This window comes from Hemiscyllium ocellatum, chromosome 2 (assembly GCF_020745735.1).
Source record: "Hemiscyllium ocellatum isolate sHemOce1 chromosome 2, sHemOce1.pat.X.cur, whole genome shotgun sequence".
Taxonomy (NCBI): Eukaryota; Metazoa; Chordata; class Chondrichthyes; order Orectolobiformes; family Hemiscylliidae; genus Hemiscyllium; species Hemiscyllium ocellatum.
Window position 1 is genome coordinate 43,880,015 of NC_083402.1, and position 20,179 is coordinate 43,900,193.

Consider the following 20,179-nt stretch of genomic DNA (forward strand, 5'->3'; position numbering starts at 1 on the left):
TATAGTCCGTCCATTGACATGGTTGAGTCTTGCATTTGATGGTGGTTTCGCAATGGGTGAATGCTGATGGAATTAGCACACTTAATGACTTTTGAATTGATGGCCCTGAACTTCAAAATGATTTTGAGGATGTAACTGCAACACCAAAGACGACAAAGGTTGGCTTTTTCTTCCACTGAGCCCATGTTGTCTAGTTTCTAGAGGAATGCATTGAGGATTCAAGTTTGGTAGACTTGCAGTTTGGTGTTCTCAGTCAAATTGCTAATGGCCTCCTACATTCTCTTATTCAGTGCAGCGTAATGGCTCCATTTTTTGCAAGGCATGTGTTTATTTCAACATCATGTCAGATTTCTGCTGACTGTGGAGCATTGATATGTGAAACTATCACCACTTGCCAGATTTGTTTGATTATTCTTCCATGGGATGTGGGCCTAACTACAAAGGCCTGCATTTGTCGTCCAGCTCTCACTCCGTTGATAAGGTGAGCTAGCTTCTTAAACTGTTGTAGTCCATCTGGTGCAAATATGCCTCCAGATAGGAAGGGAGCTCCAGCACGTTGACACAGCACAGTGAAATTGTTGGCGATACATTTCCAAGTCAGAATGGTGTGTGGCTTGGAAGGGAATTTGCAGGTGGTGGCATTCCATTGCATTTGCCACCCATGCTTCTTTAACAGCACATTTGGAATGTGCTAAAGAAGGAGCTTTATGAGTTGGTGCAACACATAATATAACTCATATAGTTCAGCAAATTCATTTTTCAGGGAATATGGGCATCACTGACTAGCATTTGGTTTCCATTTCTAAATGCTCCGAACTGAGTGCATTGTCAGGCCATTACAGGGGAAGTTAAATTTACTGTGGGTCTAGAATGAGATGTCAGTCAGATCAGGCATGGGTGGCAGATTTCCTTCTCTCTCGGGCATAAATGAACTAAATGGTTTTGTAACAATTGATGATTGTTTCATGGTCCTATTGCTAAGTCTAGCTGTCAATTCTACTAGTGTCCCTAGAGTGTTAGTTGAGCCAAAGGATTGCTAATTTAGTGACATTATCAGTACTATTGAAGGCACCATTTTACCAAAATGGCACCGAAGAGTCCAAGCAAAACTGAGAAGCTTCTAAAGGCAATTATTCTCGGTGGAATGAGTAGTTACAGGACAGAAAAAAACTTGGGATGGAGTTGAATTTAGATAAATGCAAGCTGCTGCATTTTGGGAAAGCAAATCTTAGCAGGAGTTATACACTTAATGGTAGGGTCCCAGGGAGTGTTGCTGAACAAAGAAACCTTGGAGTGCAAGTTTATAGCTCCTTGAAAGAAGAGTCATAGGTAGATAGGCTAGTAAAGAAGGTAAAAAATGAGGTCTGCAGATGCTGGAGATCACAGCTGCAAATGTGTTGCTGGTCAAAGCACAGCAGGCCAGGCAGCATCTCAGGAATAGAGAATTCGACGTTTCGAGTGTTTGGTATGCTTTCTTTTACTGGTCAGAGCATTGAGAAAAGGAGTTGGGAGGTCATGTTTAGATTAGATTAGATTAGATTAGACTTACAGTGTGGAAACAGGCCCTTCGGCCCAACAAGTCCATACTGACCCGCCGAAGCGAAATCCACCCATACCCCTACATTTACCCCTTACCTAACACTACGGGCAATTTAGCATGGCCAATTCACCTGACCCACACATCTTTAGGACTGTGGGAGGAAACCGGAGTACCCGGAGGAAACCCACGCTGACACAGAGAGAACGTGCAAACTCCACACAGTCAGTCACTTGAGTCGGGAATTGAACCCGGGTCTCAGGCGCTGTGAGGCAGCAGTGCTAACCACTGTGCCACCGTGCCGACCCACTGTGCCACTGTTGTGGCTGTACCGGACATTGGTTAGGCCACTGTTGGAATATTGTGTGCAATTCTGGCCTCCTTTCTATTGGAAGGATATTATGAAACTTGAAAGGGTTCAGAAAAGATTTACAAGGATGTTGCCAGGGTTGGAGGATTTGAGCTATAGCGAGAGGCTGAACAAGCCGGAGCTGTTGTCCCTGGAGCATTGGAGGCTGAGGGGTGACCTTATAGAGGTTTATAAAATCATGAGGGGCACAGATATGATAAATAGTCTTTTTCCCGGGATGGGGGATTCCAGAACTAGAGGGCATAGGTTTAGGGTGGGAGGGGAAAGATATAAAAGAGACCTAAGGGGCAACTTTTTCACACAGAGGGTAGTACGTGTATGAAATGAGCTGCCAGAGGAAGTGGTGGAGGCTGGTACAATTGCAACATTTAAATGGCATCTGGCTGGGTATATGAATAGGAAGGGATTTGGGCCAAGTGCTGGCATGTGGGACTAGATTAGGTTGGGTTATCTGGTCAGCATGGACGAATTGGACCGAAAGTCCAGTTTCCATACTGTACATCTCTATGACTCTAATTGCTCCCTACTGGCCATTTTTAAGAACCACCCTCCTCCATTTGTGGTCCTTGGAATCTTCATGAAGCAAATTATTTATTACTTGGTATATTAGTTGAATAGTTTATTTGTCACTAAACCATCATAGAACATAGAGATATCCTAATCGAAGCTAATATAATTTGCCAGCACTTGGCCCATATCCTTCCAATTCATATACCATCCAGATGCCTTTTAAATGTTGTAATTGTATCAGCCTCCACCACTTCCTCTGGCAGCCCAGCCTCCACCACTTCCTCTGGCAGCACATTCCATACACGTCCCACCCTCTGCGTGAAAAGGTTGCCCCTTCGGTCTCTTTTATATCTTTCCCCTCTCACCCTAACCTCTGCCCTCTAGTTCTGGACTCTTCCACCCCAGGGAAAAGGCCTTGTCTGTTTATCCTATCCATGCCACTTATATCCACCCTATTATTCATACAGATAACCGAGATCTCTTACAAAGTTGTTTCTCAACTTCCCTTCTAGAATTCCGAGTCCCATTTCTGAAGGCCTATAAATCCCAGTGGTGCGAGTAAAGCTCTGTATTGCAAACCTGCATGCAGGGCTCCTGACCCTGCTGAATCCATTGAAGGCTATTGATGTGGTCTGACCATTTTTCTTTCCATTCACTTCCATTCAGACCTCAGACATGCTTCAGGCATACAGACTCTGGCACCAGAAGTTAGAAATTAAGTGGGTGAGTTCCTCAGAATCAGATTCAGCTTCATGAGGTTGCTCGCCCCTCAATTCCTGTTATAATGGTGCAAATCCAACTCTTGGACTCCAAAGGTTTTCCTGGTTGCAACCCCTGTTGCATTTGGATTATGTCATGCCCTAGTGATATGAAAGTGTAATAACTCAGGAAGCCCAATTGGAAAGGAACATTATTTATTATTGGAAAACAAAACAGAGCCAATATTTGAGGCAAACATCGGCTAGTCTCAGCCTGGGACACACAGTTCTGCAGACTTATCCCTGGGTCTGCTTTATATTTTCTAATCAACTTGTTCAGAGATGTTGTAATACACCTCTGGAGCAGATGGGACTTGAACCCAAGTCTCTCAGTTCAGGGGTAGGAACACCACAACTGCACATTGAGAGCCCTTCTGGGTCTGCCTTAAATAGGGTTCAGGTGTTGAGTTCCAGCAGGCAGACCATTGCCTCCTGCCAAGGGAGTTCATACTCAACAAGCCCCACACTAGATTAATTCATGATTTCCAATGAGCCTTTTATGGGTTATCACAGAAACTTTCAAGCAGATTGATCTCCTAAGCCAACCTAAAATCCTCTCAACCTGAATAAATCAGACAAATCCCCTTCTTGTTGCAGTTCATTCTTTTCAAATATCATTAGATTGTCATGTTAGAGATGAAAAATGTGTTGCTGGAAAAGCACAGCAGGTCAGGCAGCATCCAAGGAGCAGGAGAATTGATGTTTTGGCATAAGCTCTGAAGAAGCGTCGAATCTCCTGCTCCTTGGATGCTGCCTGACCTGCTGCGCTTTTCCAGCAACACATTTCCTATCTCTGATCTCCAGCATCTGCAGTCCTCACTTTCTCCTTGTCATGTTAGAGCTAGTTTATCTCGAACAATGATAGCTTTGTATTGTATTATCCAATCTGATCTGGGCCAATATGCTTGTAGAGTAAGCTAAAATGAATCTGACTCTGAATCAATTCCAGCTGATTATCCCAGTATCATTTAACTGCAATATTGTCAAGAACAAGAGGGCAACTATTTAAAATAATTGATAAAAGAAACATATGTGATATAAGGAAAAACATTTAGATGCGGCAGATAGGTCTGGAATGAACTATCAGTGAATGTGGTGGAGATAGGTGAAAGTGAAGCATTCAAGAGGAAATTAGACTTTGCTAAAAAAGTATGTGCAGGGGGATAGTACCAAGTAAGTCGCTCATTTGGACAGCCAGCACAGACACGATAGGCTGAATTGTCTCCTTCTCCATGGTGGTAACTCTGTGAGTCTTATGGACAAAGCTATTTTTAATCTATTATATATTCTCACAGTAGAAGAAGATGTAAGCAAGCTGAAATAAAATATTTCTTTTTGTGTCACACAAACAAGACAACCAAATGTAGGAACAAGTTACCACAGATGCTGGAATCTGTAATGTAAACAAAAAATACTGGAAATCACAGGCAAGCTAACATTTTGACTCTAGATGACTCTTCCATCAGAGCTGATGTGAAATGTGGAGGGGGCAGCATTTATGCAATAGTGGGAAGGATGGAGTGCTGGGGGAGAAAGGCTGCTGATATTGCAGATTAAGTGATTGGAATGCGAGAATAGCAGAACAATGGTGCATCTAACTGACAGACTGGGAAGAACAGATAGTCCCACTGGAATGGAGAAAGAGGAGAGAGGACATGGTGACAGAGAATGCAACAAATAAAGCTAAAAGGAAGGAAAGGAATGGGAATGGCTTCACAATCTGAAGGTGTTGAACTTAATATTAAGTCCAGAAGGTTGTAAAGTGTCTATTCTGAAGGTGAGATTTTGTTCCTCCAGTTTGCGCTGTGATTCACTGGAGCATTTCAGCATGCCCAGGGCAGACACATGCGCATGTGAGCAGGACGCTGTGTTTAAATGGTCAGCTATGGGAAGGTTAGGGTCATGCTTGTGTTGGGACTGGAGGTGCACTGCAAAGTAGTCTGCAAATATATTGATCATGCATCTGACCCAAACCTAAAGTGAAATTGAAATCATACTTTAAGAGAGCAACTGAGTTTTTTTTCTTCTACAATATGTGCACAAATTCCAATGATTTCAATGATGCAATTTAAACCAACCATTGAATTACAGTGTTTCTAAAGAGCACTTACACAAGTAAAAGCCTTTAGTCCAGTTCATGGAAAATTTGAGGGGAACCACTGCCAGTCCTTTTTTCTTCCATCTGTTGTCTGCATTGAATTTGTTAATTGCTTGCAGGCGCTCAACCACATTCACTTCTTGTAACTGAGCTTTTAGATTGACAATAAAAATAGTTAAGGTTCCAGTTCATTTAGCGAGTGCAAGACAAAAACACAGTATGGTTATCATATTGTCTGAACATTTTTGCATACATTGGTATGGATGTGCAATATTCAAACACAGCAAAAACATTTCACATGACTTGTATAGTCATCACTAGGTATGATTAAAACTAAACAAAAATCAGATGAGCCATGAAATGTGCTAACTAACCTTTGCATTGTCATTGGTATCCTGGTCAGAAGTCACACAACACTAGGTCCAACAATGCTGTTCCAAAAGTTTGTGATTTCAAATAAACCTGTTGGATTATAATTTGGTGTTGTGTGATTTCTGACCTTGTCCACCCCAGTTCAACATCAGCACGTCCACATCATTAGCATCCTGAACATACAAGCCCCTTGTTGAGCATACTCATTTGTAAAATCAACCTCACACAAACCAATTTGCCCTGTTTAAAGCATTTCCTTTTGCTGGAGTCTACTAAGTTGATAGTTTGATTGTTGTATTAATTTTACTGCTACTGATGCTTTTTTTGTGACAGAAAGATTCTGGATTAGTGGTGCTGGAAAAGCACAACAGTTCAGGCAGCATCAGAGGAACAGTAAAATCGACGTTTCGGGCTAAAGCCCTTCATCAGGAATACGGCTGTATTCCTGATGTAGAGTTTTTGCCCGAAACGTCGATATTCCTGCTCCTCGGATGCTGCCTGAACTGCTGTGCTCTTCCAGCACCACTAATCCAGAATCTGGTTTCCAGCATCTGCAGTCATTGTTTTTACCTTGTGACAGAATGACCACCTAAAGGAATATCCAGTTTCCTGGAGAGATGGTGGCATAATGGCAATGTTAATATAGTAATAATCCAGAATCTGACGTATTGTTCTGGGGACAAAAGTTTGAATCCCATCAAGATGGATGGTGGAATTGGAATTCAATACAAATCCAGAATAAAAAAGCTGATTTAATGGTAAGCCTGTAATCACTGCCAACTGTTGCAAGAACCTATCTGATTGGTTTAACAATTCATTGATTGGTTAAACAATTGGTTTCATTCAGTTCTGCAGTTCTTCTGTTGACAACTGCTCTCGGGTTTGATATCACTATATTCAGCTTGTAGATCATCACAGAATGAGAATCTGTCCAATCTAGCACCGGACTCACTTGAGTAAAGATCCCGGATGCTGCAGTAGGGCAGGTTGAAGCCCAGTGGTGTGATGTCTCCTTGAAAATACAAGTTCCTCTGCTTTACAGCGATTGGATCCAAGTTCAGAAATTTGGCCACATGTTCAAGAATTGTCTCAATGACAAATATATTGGGTAATGAACCTGTAAAAACAGAAATTGTACATTTGCATGTCAACTTGGCTTAGTGATGGAACTCTAGCCTCTGATATATTATGGTCATGTCACATTGCTGAGTTGAGTATCTAATCTAACGTGATATTTTAATCTTGCTTTGTGCAGTGCTTTATTGTATTGGGTGCAGCCTTTGAGAGGAAACTTCCTGATAATGTGACATTATTAGAAGAGCAAGATCATGTGTGCTAGTCAATGGTTCCATTATCCGAATTATTAAAATCAGAATATCAACATATTCAATCATTTATTGATCCTGACAAGTGATTTCAATATTTCATTTCCATCTCTTCAATAAAAAGTTACATAAGAAGATAAAAACGCAATAAACAGGAATATGAGTAGGCCATTCAGCTCCTTAAGCCTCACTCTCACACACAAGAACATGGCCAATCTGCCTCAGATCTCCAATCCTCTTTAGTGCCAGCTCAGCTCATCATAGCCCTGATCATTCAGAAATCTATCTACTATCTATCTCCCTATAAAACCATACGTCCGCAGAAGCAGATGAAGGCCATTATGCCCAAATAGTCTACTCTGCCATTCAATGAAATTATGGCTGATCTGTTAATCCTTAACTTCACTTTCCTGCCTTTTCCTTTTACCTTTAATTCCCTTACTGATTAAATATCTGTTTATGTCAGTTTTGAATATAATTTACAAATCTTTCTGAAAAGTCCTCTGCAGTCATAAATTTTATAGATTCACTGCTCTGCGAGAAGAAATCCCTCCATCACTGTTTAAAAGAAAAGCCCTTATTCTGAGATTATCCCCTCTGTTCCTTCACTCTACAAGCAGAGGAAATAACCTCTCTGCAACTACTCTGACGCGCCCCCTAAGAATCTTCTGAAGTTAAAAATCATACAATACCAGGTTATAGTCCAATAGATTTATTTGGAAAACCACCTCATGAAGGAGCAGTGCTTAAAAGCTAGTGCATCCAAATAAACCCATTAGACTATAACCTGGTGTTGTGTGATTTTTAACTGTACACTCCAGTCCATCACCAGCACCTCTAAATCAAGAATCTTATGTTTTAATAAGGTCGCCTCTCATTCATCTAAACTCTAATGAGTACAGGGCCAATCTACTGAACCTCCTTCATGATAAAATCCTAACTGCGAATCCTGTGAACATTCTCTGGCCTGCCTACATTGCACTATATCTTTCCTTAGATAAGGAATCCAAAACTATTCACAGTATTCCAGATGTGGTCTTGCTCCAGATCTTGTGTTGTTTTGGAGGGATTTCCCTATTTTTATGTTCCATTCTCTTTGAAATAAAGGCCAACATTCAATTTTCATTTCCTATTAACCAATGAACTTTAATGCTAGCTTTTTGTGATCCCTGGATATGGACTCCCCAAATCCCTTATAGTTTTTTTTTGCAGTTTTCTACATTTAAATAATATTCAGATTGTCTATTCTTCTTCCCAAAGTCCAGAACTCACAGTTTCCCATACTATCCATTTCAAGTTTTTGTCCACTCCCTTAACATGTCTATACCCCTCTGCAATCTCTGAGTCATCTTCACCACTTGATTTCCTATCTAGTTCGTGCCATCCACAACTCGAAGACAGCATGCACTCTTGCCACATCCAAGTCATTAATAAATAATGTAAATGATTATGGCTCCAATATTGATCCCTTTGGCACTTCACTGATTATAGTTTGTCATTCTGAAAATGTCCGCTTTTCCCAGCTGTGTCTTCTATTAATTAGCCAATCATCTACTTATGATAACACGTGACCCCTTATACCATGGGCTCATATAATATTAAGTAGCCTAATGTGTAGTACCTTATCAAGCGCCTTCTGAAAATCCAAATCTACTGGTTCCCCTTTATCTATCCCATTTATTACAGTTTAATTCTACTTACCACTTTCCAATTCAGTCTATACTTACACAAATTTAGTTGCCAGTGACTGTTTTAGCATTTACCATGAAGTAACATTGGAAATTAGAGGAAACTGATGAAACCCACTTTCTTTAGTGACTTGTGGTTGACTGTCAGCTTAAGTTTGAAAGTAGTCAGAATGGCATAGCAATATTATAGACAGTATTGAATATAGAAATTGTCTTCAGTTGGTAATTATCGACCCAAAGAAGCAAGATTATGGTCTTAAGTTTACAGCTTCAGGATCATATGTGGCCTCAAGAAAAGCGAAATAGTCAATTTCATTATCACTAGTGAAATGGGCACCGCCTTTAATAAATTAGACAATGAATATAATCTGTTAATATGTCTATCTGAGAATTCATCTTGAGTAACATGGACTGGACATGGGTAAACTTTTACCTGAGATTTGTTTGTTGTATGAATCTGATTAGATATTATACATCAGCTTAAGACAACGATATTGCGGTTCCCAGTTAAAGATTTGTAACTTCCAATTCAAATATTCCTGTGCTGAACAATCAAAGATCAAACACCAACAGATGAAAAACCATTATTCGAACATACACCTTTCCTTTCATTGGCAAAGTGCCTTGACTCATTCACATGTCTGTATGTTGAAGTAACTGAAACTGTAATCTAAGTGAGCTGCTTTCTCTAAATTACAGTTTTTAGAATTGAATAGAATAGCCTTGAGTGAGCTGCAGTGAAAAATGTATAATGTCACCTCTCGGTGCTACCTTAAGTCCAGATACAGAGGTACAGATACTTTCAGTGTTACAGGATTGAAATAGTAATAAAAAAGACCAGTATGGAATATTGAGTTTACAAAATCCAAATAGGTCTTTGACCTATTTAAAACACACAGAACCTAAATCCAACAGTCTTCTATTACCTGGAGATCTGCACCATGTGTGAGCTGCACGGTTCGTCTTCAGTGCGACAGGGACCAGCTTCCAGTTGTTACACTTGTATGCTGTAAAATATACATGGGGTCACACCATTGGTATGAGAGGAGAAAGAAGAAAAAGGGGAATGATCATATCTTGAACTATATCACTAACTTGACGATATAGAATTTCTTTAAAGCATTTAAATTTCATCAACGTTTTAAATGCAATAAAAACTAGCCTTCCTTTAATTCTACTTTAGAATATAACAATAATTTAAGTTGACTGGAGCCAATGAGGAGTTTTCATGATTGACCTATATCTTGAATACAAATGTAAAGAGAAGTTGATTTAACATTGTCTGCACCTACAATGGGCGTATTGTTGAATGCCAATGGATTTGGGTGACATCGTCAAATTCAATGGATACAATTTTAATCCTCCTGCATATAAACAAAGGTATAAACAAAGTGAAATCTTTTGTGTTAACACAATCGTGCAAATTGAAATCATTCAGATTATTTAACTCTCCATGGGACACATCCATCTCAGCCACCGTCTTTTTTTTAACTCATTTCTAGTGTATGGGCGTCATCATCTAGACCAGTGTTTACTGCCCATTCTGAATTGCCCTGCAAATGTTCCTGTGCTGAACAATCAGAGATCAAACACCAGCAGATGAAAAACCATTATTCGAACATACACCTTTCCTTTCAATGGCAAAGTGCCTTGACTCACTCACAAGAATTTGGAGCCAATGAGGGCACAGTCTTAGAATAAAGGGAAGACCTTTCTAGACCAGAAATAAGGAGAACTCCATGAAATCTATGTAATTCACTTTCACAGAAGGCTGTGGAGGCCAGATCATTGAGTATATTTAAGACAGAAATAGATACGTTCTTGATTGTCAAGGAGTTCAAGGGTTATGGGAGAAAGCAGGAGAATGGAGTTGAGAAACTTATTAGCCATGATTGAATGACGGAGCAGACTCGATGGACTGAATGGCCTAATTTCTGGTCTTAGGTGAACCACCTTCTTTAGCTGAGGAGCGGGGGGGGAAAGGAGGGCAGCCAACCAGCATCGAATATTAAATTTCCATTCGTCATAATATCAGCATTTGGTTTATAACGTTGTGGTGAACTGCAGCCTCAAATCATTTCGTTTATGACTGCTTTCACTGTCAGGAATTAAAAGCTCCTGCTAGGAATTGTCCAATTGCTTGCCTGTATGTGATGTTCCCTGCCTGAATAATGACAAGATGTGTGTGTCCAACGGGAATTGGAGATAGAGCAGTGGTGAGCTAGAGAGGGTGTTTAGATGGTAAAATGGCAAAGGACAGGTAACTGTGTGATATGGTGTTTAAGCAGTGTCTAGGATGTCAGAGCTCCACTGTCTGTGTCAGGGAGAGTCAGCCATGTGGCTATGTCGCATGAGCAGCATGGCTTTGCGATGACTGTGCCATTCTGCTGCTGTTGAGGGACAATGTTGGATTGCCAATCTTCTCTGGAGGTATAGCAAACTTTCAAAAAAAAGGGTTGGGTGCTATGAATGCCACACATTCAGCAGATCTCTGCTGGACATTGGTTTTCTTTTCTGGGAATGGTGCGCAGTTACATTAGGGTAAAAAATGTACATGAAGAATACCGTAAGAATGGAGTAGGTAATTTTTGAACTGGGGTTGGTAAGATACAGTGAGATATCTCACTAGGTCTTGTGTGGAAAAATGCTCGAAAAAACCCGAACACAACACACGGTTAGCCAAAAAGCCACAAGATTTAACCACATATTTCTAGAAGCTGCCCGAATTTGTGATGGTGACTGCTTACGTACGGCCAATTCTGTGCAGACCATTAAATGCAGTTAGTAGTCACTCATCACTGGAAGTTTTACTGAAAAATGGCATGTTTTTATAGTGTGCAATCAAGAATGAGCATGAATGAAAAACTTAAGGCAGAATATACATTCATTTCTAACTGGAAAATTTGCTATGTTTAATGCTTCAACAATATAGGGCAATTTTTTCTATACGATACCAGTAACTTGGATTAAATTATTGTCTATTAAAATCTTATTCTTATTAACCTTGTAGATGAATTAAATGAAAAGTGATTGTGTTGACTCAAAAGATTTCACTTTGTCTACAGATCAAGGTACTTAAGGAGTCAATAAATATCCCTCGAGGCTCAAATGTTGAGGATGTGTGAGGACTGCATTAAAAATGAGATACTTTACCATTATCGGAATATGCAAAGAATGCTGTTACTTCATCGTCATTCGCGCTGCTTCCATTATCACAATAGTAAGTAATGATAACCCCGTTTAGGGTGCCATTATCGTTAAACCCCACCTGGAACAAATCAAACATATTATCTTGTTAAAGCACCAGTTGTTCCAATCGATGCATTGCTGCATGACGGACTCTGTCTACTTCATAAGAAAGTATACTTCCAGATCACCTAAGTACATCAACCCAATATATGATCCATAATTGAGGGATTATTACATAAAGCAATGTCAGGAAATGTTGAGGGAAGTTTGATGTATAGGCCTTTACACCTCTTGTTTAATGTTTATAGACAGTGATAGAGAGTAAATGAAACTTTGACATAAATTTTCTAAAGGTAAGATTTATAAGTTAAAGGGAATAATGTGGAAGTAACAATTAACCCCGTACAGCCCACGTGTACATGCAGGAGGGTTAATTATTTCAAGAAAGTCTTTGGTCTTTGAGAAGGTGCTACACGGGAAGCTACTGAGTAAGATAAGGGCCCACGGTGTCAGAGGCAAGGTGTGAGCATGGATAGAAAGCAGAGAGTAGGGATAAAAGGAGGCAGCTGGTGACAAGTGGTGTTCTGCAAAGCTCAGTGTTGGGACCACAACTTTTCACTTTATAATTAACGATCTAGATGAAGGAGCTGAGGGCATTCTGGCTAAGTTTACAGACGATACAAAGGCAGGTAAAGACAAGTAGCATTGAGGAGGAGGAGGGGAGGCTTCAGAGGATTTGGACAGATTAGCAGAGTGGGCAAAGAAGTGGCAGATGGAATATAACACGGGAAATTGTGAGGTCATGTATTTTGATAGAAAGAATAGAGGCATGGACTATTTTCTAATGGGGAGAAAATTCAGAAGTCTGTGTGCAAAGCACTTGGGAGTTCTAGTCCAGGATTCTCTCAAGGTAAACTTGCAGGTTGAGTCAGCAGTTGGGAAGGCAAATGTAATGATTGTACTTATTTTGAGGATTTGAATATAAAAGCAGGGATATACTTCTGAGGTTCTCTAAGGCTCTGGTCAGACAACATTTGGAGTATTGTGCATAGTGCTGGTCTCCATATCTCAGGAAAGATGTACTGGTCCTGGAGCATGTTCAGCGGAGGTTCACGAGAATATGAGGAATGTTTGAGGACTCTGGATTAATACTCAGTGGAGTTTAGAAGAATGAGTGGGGAATGAATTCAAACATACAGAATACTGAATGGCAGAAAAGATATTGGGAGGATATTTCCATTGGCAGGATAGACTAGGGCCCAAGGGCATAGCTTTAGAGTAAAGGGAAGTCCTTTTAGAACAGAGATAAGGAGAAACTTCTTCATCCAGAGAGTAGTAAATCGATGAAATTTCTTGCGACTGAAGTCCGTGGAGGCCAGGTCATTGAGTATCTTTAAGACTGAGATAGATAGGTTCTTGAGTATCAAAGAGATCAAGGGTTACAGGAAGAAAGCAGAAGAATGGAGTTGTGAAACTTATCAGCCATGATTTAATGACAAATCAGACTTGATCGGCTGAATGGCCTAATCTCTGCTCCCATATTTTATGTCTTAATTAACCTTGATGAAGCATTTGAAGGATTATCTTCAGTTTTCTCTCTGTTTTACAGGTTGGTTGACAGGAGTCTATTGAAGGAGTAGATAACTAAACCATTAATTTAAATGATTTGGAGATGCCGGTGTTGGACTGGGGTGTACAAAGTTAAAAATCACACAGCACCAGGAAATAACCTGGTGTTGTGTGATTTTTAACATTAATTTGAATAGTTGAGTAATGTAGAAAAATAGAATAACGTGATAATAATAAATATAACATAATGAAAAAAGGATGAGCATGGATCTTGACAATCTTTAATAAGATAATGTAGCAAATTTGAATTTTGAAAAGTTTTCTGTCAGGCCCATGATTCAAATGAGGGCGGCACGGTGGCTCAGTGGTTAGCACTGCTGCCTCACAGTGCTAGACACCCGGATTCAATTCCCGCCTCTGGCAACTGTCTGTGTGGAGTTTGCACATTCTTCCCATGTCTGCGTGTGTTTCCACCGGGTGCTCTGGTTTCCTCCCACAGTCCAAAGTGTGCAGGTTAGGTGAATTGACCATGCTAAATAGCCCATAGTGTTGGGTGGATTGGTCAGGGATAAATATACGGGGGTGTGGATTTCTCTTCGGAGGGTCGGTGTGGATTTGTTAGGCCGAAGGACCTGTTTTCACACTGTAGGGAATCTAATCTAATTTAAAAGCTAAGTGACAGCACTTAAAGTCTGGAGTACAAAATAAAAATAGAAAAATTGGGTAAAAGTTTATTCGTTGTAAAATATAGATACATGAGCTAGCTATTGGGAATCAACAGAAACCATGAGCAGTTATAAAGAATGATTGACTGGTTTATAGTTTAGAAATAGGATCCAGCATTATAAATTTATGGGGAATGACAAGAGAACAAGATAGCTGATATGAAAGAATTAGATGAATGGGCTTAAGTTCTTATTCACAACACATTAGTTTAATATGAATTACCTGATCAATGGATGACGTATAACAGCCAGACTGCTAGATTTTAGTAGTTGTGTGCAAGAGCACCATGACTGTGGACAGTTCTTTTTAGCTTAAATATGGTTTGCAATGAAAATGTTAAAAGACACAATTACATGCCTTTTGGCCTGATCAGTCCAGACCGACATTTATCACTAGCTGTGGCTCCTCCTGTAGTTTCTTACTAACCCGGACTGTTTAGCCTGGCTTTGGTGGTGGGGAAAATGCTGGAGTCAATTATTACAGGTGTAATAACTGAGCATTAGGAAAGCAGTGGCAGAATTGGTCCTAGTCAGCATGGATTCATTAAAGAGAAATCATGCCTGACAAATCTTTTGGCATTTTCTGAGGATGTGACCAGTAAAGTGGACACGGGTGTTTCAGGAGAGGCTGTGCATCTGGACTTTCAAAAGACTTTTGACAAGCTTCCACAGAAGAGTTTAGAACGGAAAATTAAAACTCATAGAGAACAGCTTGGCAGGCAGGAAGCAGAGAGTTGGAATAAACTGGTCCTTTTCAGTGTGGCAGACTATGATGAGTGGGGTGCCGCAGGGTTCAATGCTGGGATCCCAGCTATTCACATTCGATGATTTGGATGAAGGAATTGAATGTGATATCTCCAATGTTGCAGATGACACTAAGCTGAGTGGCAGTGTGTGCTGTGAAGAGGATGCGAAGAGGTTGCATCGTGACCTGGACAGGCTGAGTGGGCAAATACTTGGCAAATGCAAGAGAACGTGGATAAATGTGAGGTTACTCATTTTGATTGCAAAATCAGGAAGGCAGATTATTATTGGAATGGTGGAAATTTAGGAAAAGGTGAAGTGCAACGAGACATGGGTGTCATGGCGGAGCAGTCACTGAAGGTTGGCATGCAGTTGCAGTAGGTGAGGAAAGCTAATGACATGCTGGCCTTCATAGGGAGTGGATTTGAGTATCAGAGGAAGGATGTCTTGTTGCAGTTATACAGGCCTTGGTGAGGCTACACCTTGAATATTGTGCACAGTTTTGGTCTCCTAGTCTGAGGAAGGACATTCTTGCTCTGAGGGACTCCATCAAAGGTTCACCAGATTCCCAAGATGGCAGGACTGACCTATGAGGAAAGACTGGATTGACTTGGCTTGTATTCACTGGAATTTAGAAGAATGAGGTCGGTGTGGGGTGGGAGGTGGAATCTCATAGAAACATATAAAACCCTGATGGGACCGGACAGACTAGATGCGGGAAGAATGGTTCTCATGTCAGGGAAGTCCAGAACTAGGGGTCAAAATCTAAGAATGAGGAGTAAGCTTTTCAAGTCTGAGAAGAGGAAGAATTTCTTCACACAAAATAGTTGTGAACCTGTGGAATTGTCTACCACAGGAAGCTGTTGGAGCCATTTCATTAGATATATTCAAGAGGGAACTAGATGTGGCCCTTGTGGCTAGAATGATCAAGGGGTAAGGGAAAGGATGATAATGAGCTACTGGGATTGCATGATTAGCTATGGTAGTATCGAATGGTGCTGCAGGCTCAAAGGGCTAAATAGCCTTCTTTCTGTGTTTCTATGTTCTCTTCTACTGCATTTGTTAGTTCAGCTTCTCCTTCTGTGCAACTACAATATTCATATCAACTCCTCATGATAGTGAATTCCTCATTTACAGCACTCTCTGGGTGAAAATGTTTCTTCTGAATTGGCTATTTGATGACCTTCAGTCTCACTCTTCAACACAAAGAAATTCTTTCTGATTTATTCAAACTTCTGTATTTTGAAAGACATCTTTTAGACCTCTTTTGCTTTTACTCTTGTCCGCCAGTTTGAGCATCACTATGTCCATTTAACAACTTGGTGTAAAACATACTCCAAGGTTAAGCAAAGGATTTGCAAATTTTTTTCTATTTTTCATTTTTATACTTTTAGAAATAAAATATGGTGCTTGATTTGATTTTGTCTACAACTTTTAATTTGCGTGTAATTTATGCATTTGTACTACCAAGTCCTTTTACTCCTCCATCTTATTTAGATCCATATTTTCCAAGTAGCATTTGATTTCCTTACTTCTTTTGTGCCCAAGATTATCATTGGAAAACATTTCTTTTTTAAAAAAGTCATGAATCTTTCTTCACCTAAAATTAATTTACACCTTAATTGTTCAACACAGATCTTCATTATCATTTGTTTATAAAAATAAACTTACATTAATCTGCTTCATATCAAAGTGGCTAAAGTTGACATAAAGATAGATTCATCAAGAAATGTAAATATTTTCTAACCTTGTACTTGAAAATATAGCCATGGCGTTTGCCAATTGCTTTCATATTGGCGGTGAGATCCATTAGGCACTGAGCAGGTCTATAAAAACAATACGGTTCATATGAATAATTCCTCATTTGAAATTTACCAAACTGAACCCCACACCAAAATTATGATCTTCAGAGGAAAAGTTCCATAACAACATTTTCTCAATTCCTGAGCTAGTGAGGGAACATGTAGTATTTTTATCCAATTCCATTCTGCATGCCTAGCAAGCTGTTTTGCATTGGTGATGAGTCCTTAATCCCAGAAGCTCAAGAACCATTACTTCTCACAAAATGTTAGATGACCACTTTACTTATTGCTTCTACTCACATGTTCTCATTGATCTCTGTGTTACATTTCCATTATAACCTTCACATCCACTTCTAAATAGATAATCCCTAAATAGTCATGCCATTCAGATATCTTTCCCAATATTATTTCAAATATTAGTCAATTTATTTTCTTCAATTAAAGTCAAATACCAGGCAAATAATTTGCTTTTTTGGTGGGTTGTATCTAGGTATTGCAAAGTATATATCTAACATAATACTTAGTTGGCCAACCGTGGGTTCAGGAAAGATAAAACTAATCCATTCATTAATCAAATTAATCTACACATTCTCATAGAAGCAACAAAATAATCACAATTTTAATGTGAAAATTTGGGCATAGTAGACATTGCAAAGTATTTGTCAAATGATTACAGGAATAAACAAAGAAACAGATGTTGAATGTGAAGGGAGAAACTTGGAGCAATCCCTGAAAGCTTAGATGAAGAAAGGAACTAGTAGGTTGTTTTTCTTTTAAATGAGGGTCACTCTTTTACAACGGAGATGAGAACAATTATTTTCTCTGAGAGTTGTGAGCAATTGTGGAACTCTGCTTCAGAAAGCAATAGAAATGGGATTACTGAATTATTTAAAGATTGAGGTAGATAGATGCTCATTAGGCAAAGGAATCGAGAGTCACTAGGGTAGATAGGAACGTGAATTTCAAAAGACAAAGTGCCATGATCTATTTTGTTGGTGGAACAGGCTTAAAGGTTCTACCTTTGCTCCTATTTCATGATTGTTTGGCAATGGGTGGAAGCTGTAGAGAGGCCAAAGATCCATCCATGCTGCCAGGGGAAACTACATTGGCTTGATGTCTCTAGAAAGTATAGATCACCATGACCAATCTATTATCCAATTAGTCTCACTCCAATCCATAGATCTAGAGTTTTTTTGCTTTATTTTTCAAGTAACCATCTTTTGAAAGTTATTTTTGAATTTTCTTCCAAACCCTCTCAAGCAATCCATATTAGATCACAGTAACTTGATGTATTAAAAAAAGTTTTCTTTCTTGGGTTTTTGACAAATATGTTAAATCTGTAACCAAACTACATACCGGTAGACATGTCCTTTTGCATGAAAACATAAATTAAATTTTGAACATATCTGTAAATTTTCCACTTACCCTCGTCTGCTCCAGAAGAATAATTCATCTTTTATTACCAATCATTCACACTGAATGGAAAGGAGGAATAAAGACATGTTCTATCCGATTCTATTAAGTTTCTATTAACTATAATATGAAGAGGTTAACTGTATTCTTTATACAGTATTCATTTATTTCCTACCTGTTAAGTAAATGTGCTGCCAACGCTGCACCACAAGCCACTAAGTTGGCTCGTGTAACTTTAGCTCCAAAACCTCCACCCATGTGATTCGCTTTGACATTAACACTGTATAAAGAGTAACATTTTTAGCTTATTAAAACCAATAATTGTTTTGACTAATACTGAAGTAAAAGACAATTCAAGAAAATAAGTATTGCATGTTCGAAAATAAATCTGCAAACTCTACAAATCTGAATCAAATTTTCAATAAAAATGTAGAAAACACATAGTTAGACACTCTTATGAGAAAGTGAGGATTGCAGATGCTGGAGATCAGAGCTTAAAAATGTGTTGCTGGAAAAGTGCAGCAGGTCAGGCAGCATCAAAGGAGCAGGAGAATCAACATTTTGGGCATGAGGAGAGTGTGCCAAGCAGGCTAAGATGAAAGGTAGGGAGAAGGGATTTGGGGGAGGGGCATTGGGAATGCAATAGGTGGAAGGAGGTCAAGGTGAGAGTGATAGGCCAGAGAGGGGGTGGGGGCGCAGAGGTCGGGATGAAGATTGCAGGTCAAGAAGGCGGTGCTGAGTCTGAGGGTTGGAACTGAGAAAAGGTGGGGGGGAGGGGAAATGAGGAAGCTGGAGAAATCGGCATTCATCCCTTGTGGTTGGAGGGTTACTAGGCGGAAGATGAGGCGCTCTTCCTCCAGGCGTCATGTTGCCATGGTCTGGCAATGGAGGAGGCCAAGGACCTGCATGTCCTTGGCGGAGTGGGAGGGTGAGTTAAAGTGTTCAGCAATGGGGCAGTTGGGTTGGTTGGTGCGGGTGTCCCAGAGGTGTTCTCTGAAACGTTCCACAAGGGCAGCCTGTCTCCCCTCCCCAGTATATAGGAGGCCACATCGGGTGCAGCAGATGCAGTAAATGATCTGTGTGGAGGTGCAGGTGAATTTCTGATGGATATAGAAGGATCCCTTGGGGCCTTGGAGGGAAGTGAGGGGGGAGGTATAAGATTGTAGGGCACAGAACTTATGGCAAAAGTTTGCAGTGTGATATAACTGAAATTATATATTGAAAAAGACCTGGATTGTTTGTTAAGTCATCTTTTAGAATGACCGTGTTGGTTTCAGTTCTTTCATATGTAAATCGCAAAACCTTTTTCTTAAAAGTTACATTCTCAAGTGAACTTTAACAATAGTCTAGATAATGTACATTATCAATGAGGATGAGCACCTCTCCAAGACCTTCCCCATACCTCCACTGCTCACCTTTAAACAACCACCAAATCTCTAACAGATCATTATTCCTACCAAACTGCCTGGCTTTCAGGACAGCTCCATACAACCCTGTCACGGTAGGTGCTGCAAGACATGTCAGAGTGTGGACATGGATACTACCATTACACGTGAGGACACCTCCCACCATGTATGTGCAGATACTCATGTGGCTCAGCCAACATTATCTATCTTATATGTTGCAGGCAAGGATACCCTGAGGCATGGTACATTGGGGAAACCGAGCAGAGGTTATGGCAATGGACGAATGGGCACCACACAACAATCAACAGACAGAAGTGTTCCCTCCCAGTTGGAGAACACTTCAGTGGTCTGGGACATTCAACCTCAGACCTTCTGGTGATCATCTTCCAAGGCGGACTTCGGGACAGACAGCATCAGAAAGTGGTTGAGCAGAGGCTGATAGCCAAGTTCCGTATCCATGGGGATGGCCTCAACCAGGACCTTGGGTTCATGTCACACTACAGGTGACCCCAATGCATTATACACACACATAGACACTCCTACATACACGCATAGACATAGACACACACTCCTACAGACACACACACACTGATATAGACCCTCTCTCATACACTCACACATATACTTCCACACTCTCACATGCACCCTCTCACAGACGTATACCCCTTTACAC

The 20,179-nt window shown here is 40.2% G+C and overlaps 1 protein-coding gene across 3 annotated transcripts in view; it reads right to left on the reverse strand.

Annotated features, from left to right (window-relative positions):
* Positions 1-20,179, reverse strand: part of LOC132822947 (xanthine dehydrogenase-like) — a 142,888-nt gene that overhangs the window by 40,075 nt on the left and 82,634 nt on the right. For all 3 annotated transcript variants that reach the window (XM_060836402.1, XM_060836384.1, XM_060836394.1), the window contains 6 exons: positions 18,276-18,380; positions 16,633-16,711; positions 11,812-11,926; positions 9,585-9,665; positions 6,598-6,762; positions 5,287-5,424 (listed from right to left, as the gene is read on the reverse strand). In XM_060836402.1, the coding sequence (XP_060692385.1) occupies positions 5,287-5,424; positions 6,598-6,762; positions 9,585-9,665; positions 11,812-11,926; positions 16,633-16,711; positions 18,276-18,380 (683 nt within the window). The remainder of the gene's footprint in view (positions 1-5,286; positions 5,425-6,597; positions 6,763-9,584; positions 9,666-11,811; positions 11,927-16,632; positions 16,712-18,275; positions 18,381-20,179) is intronic.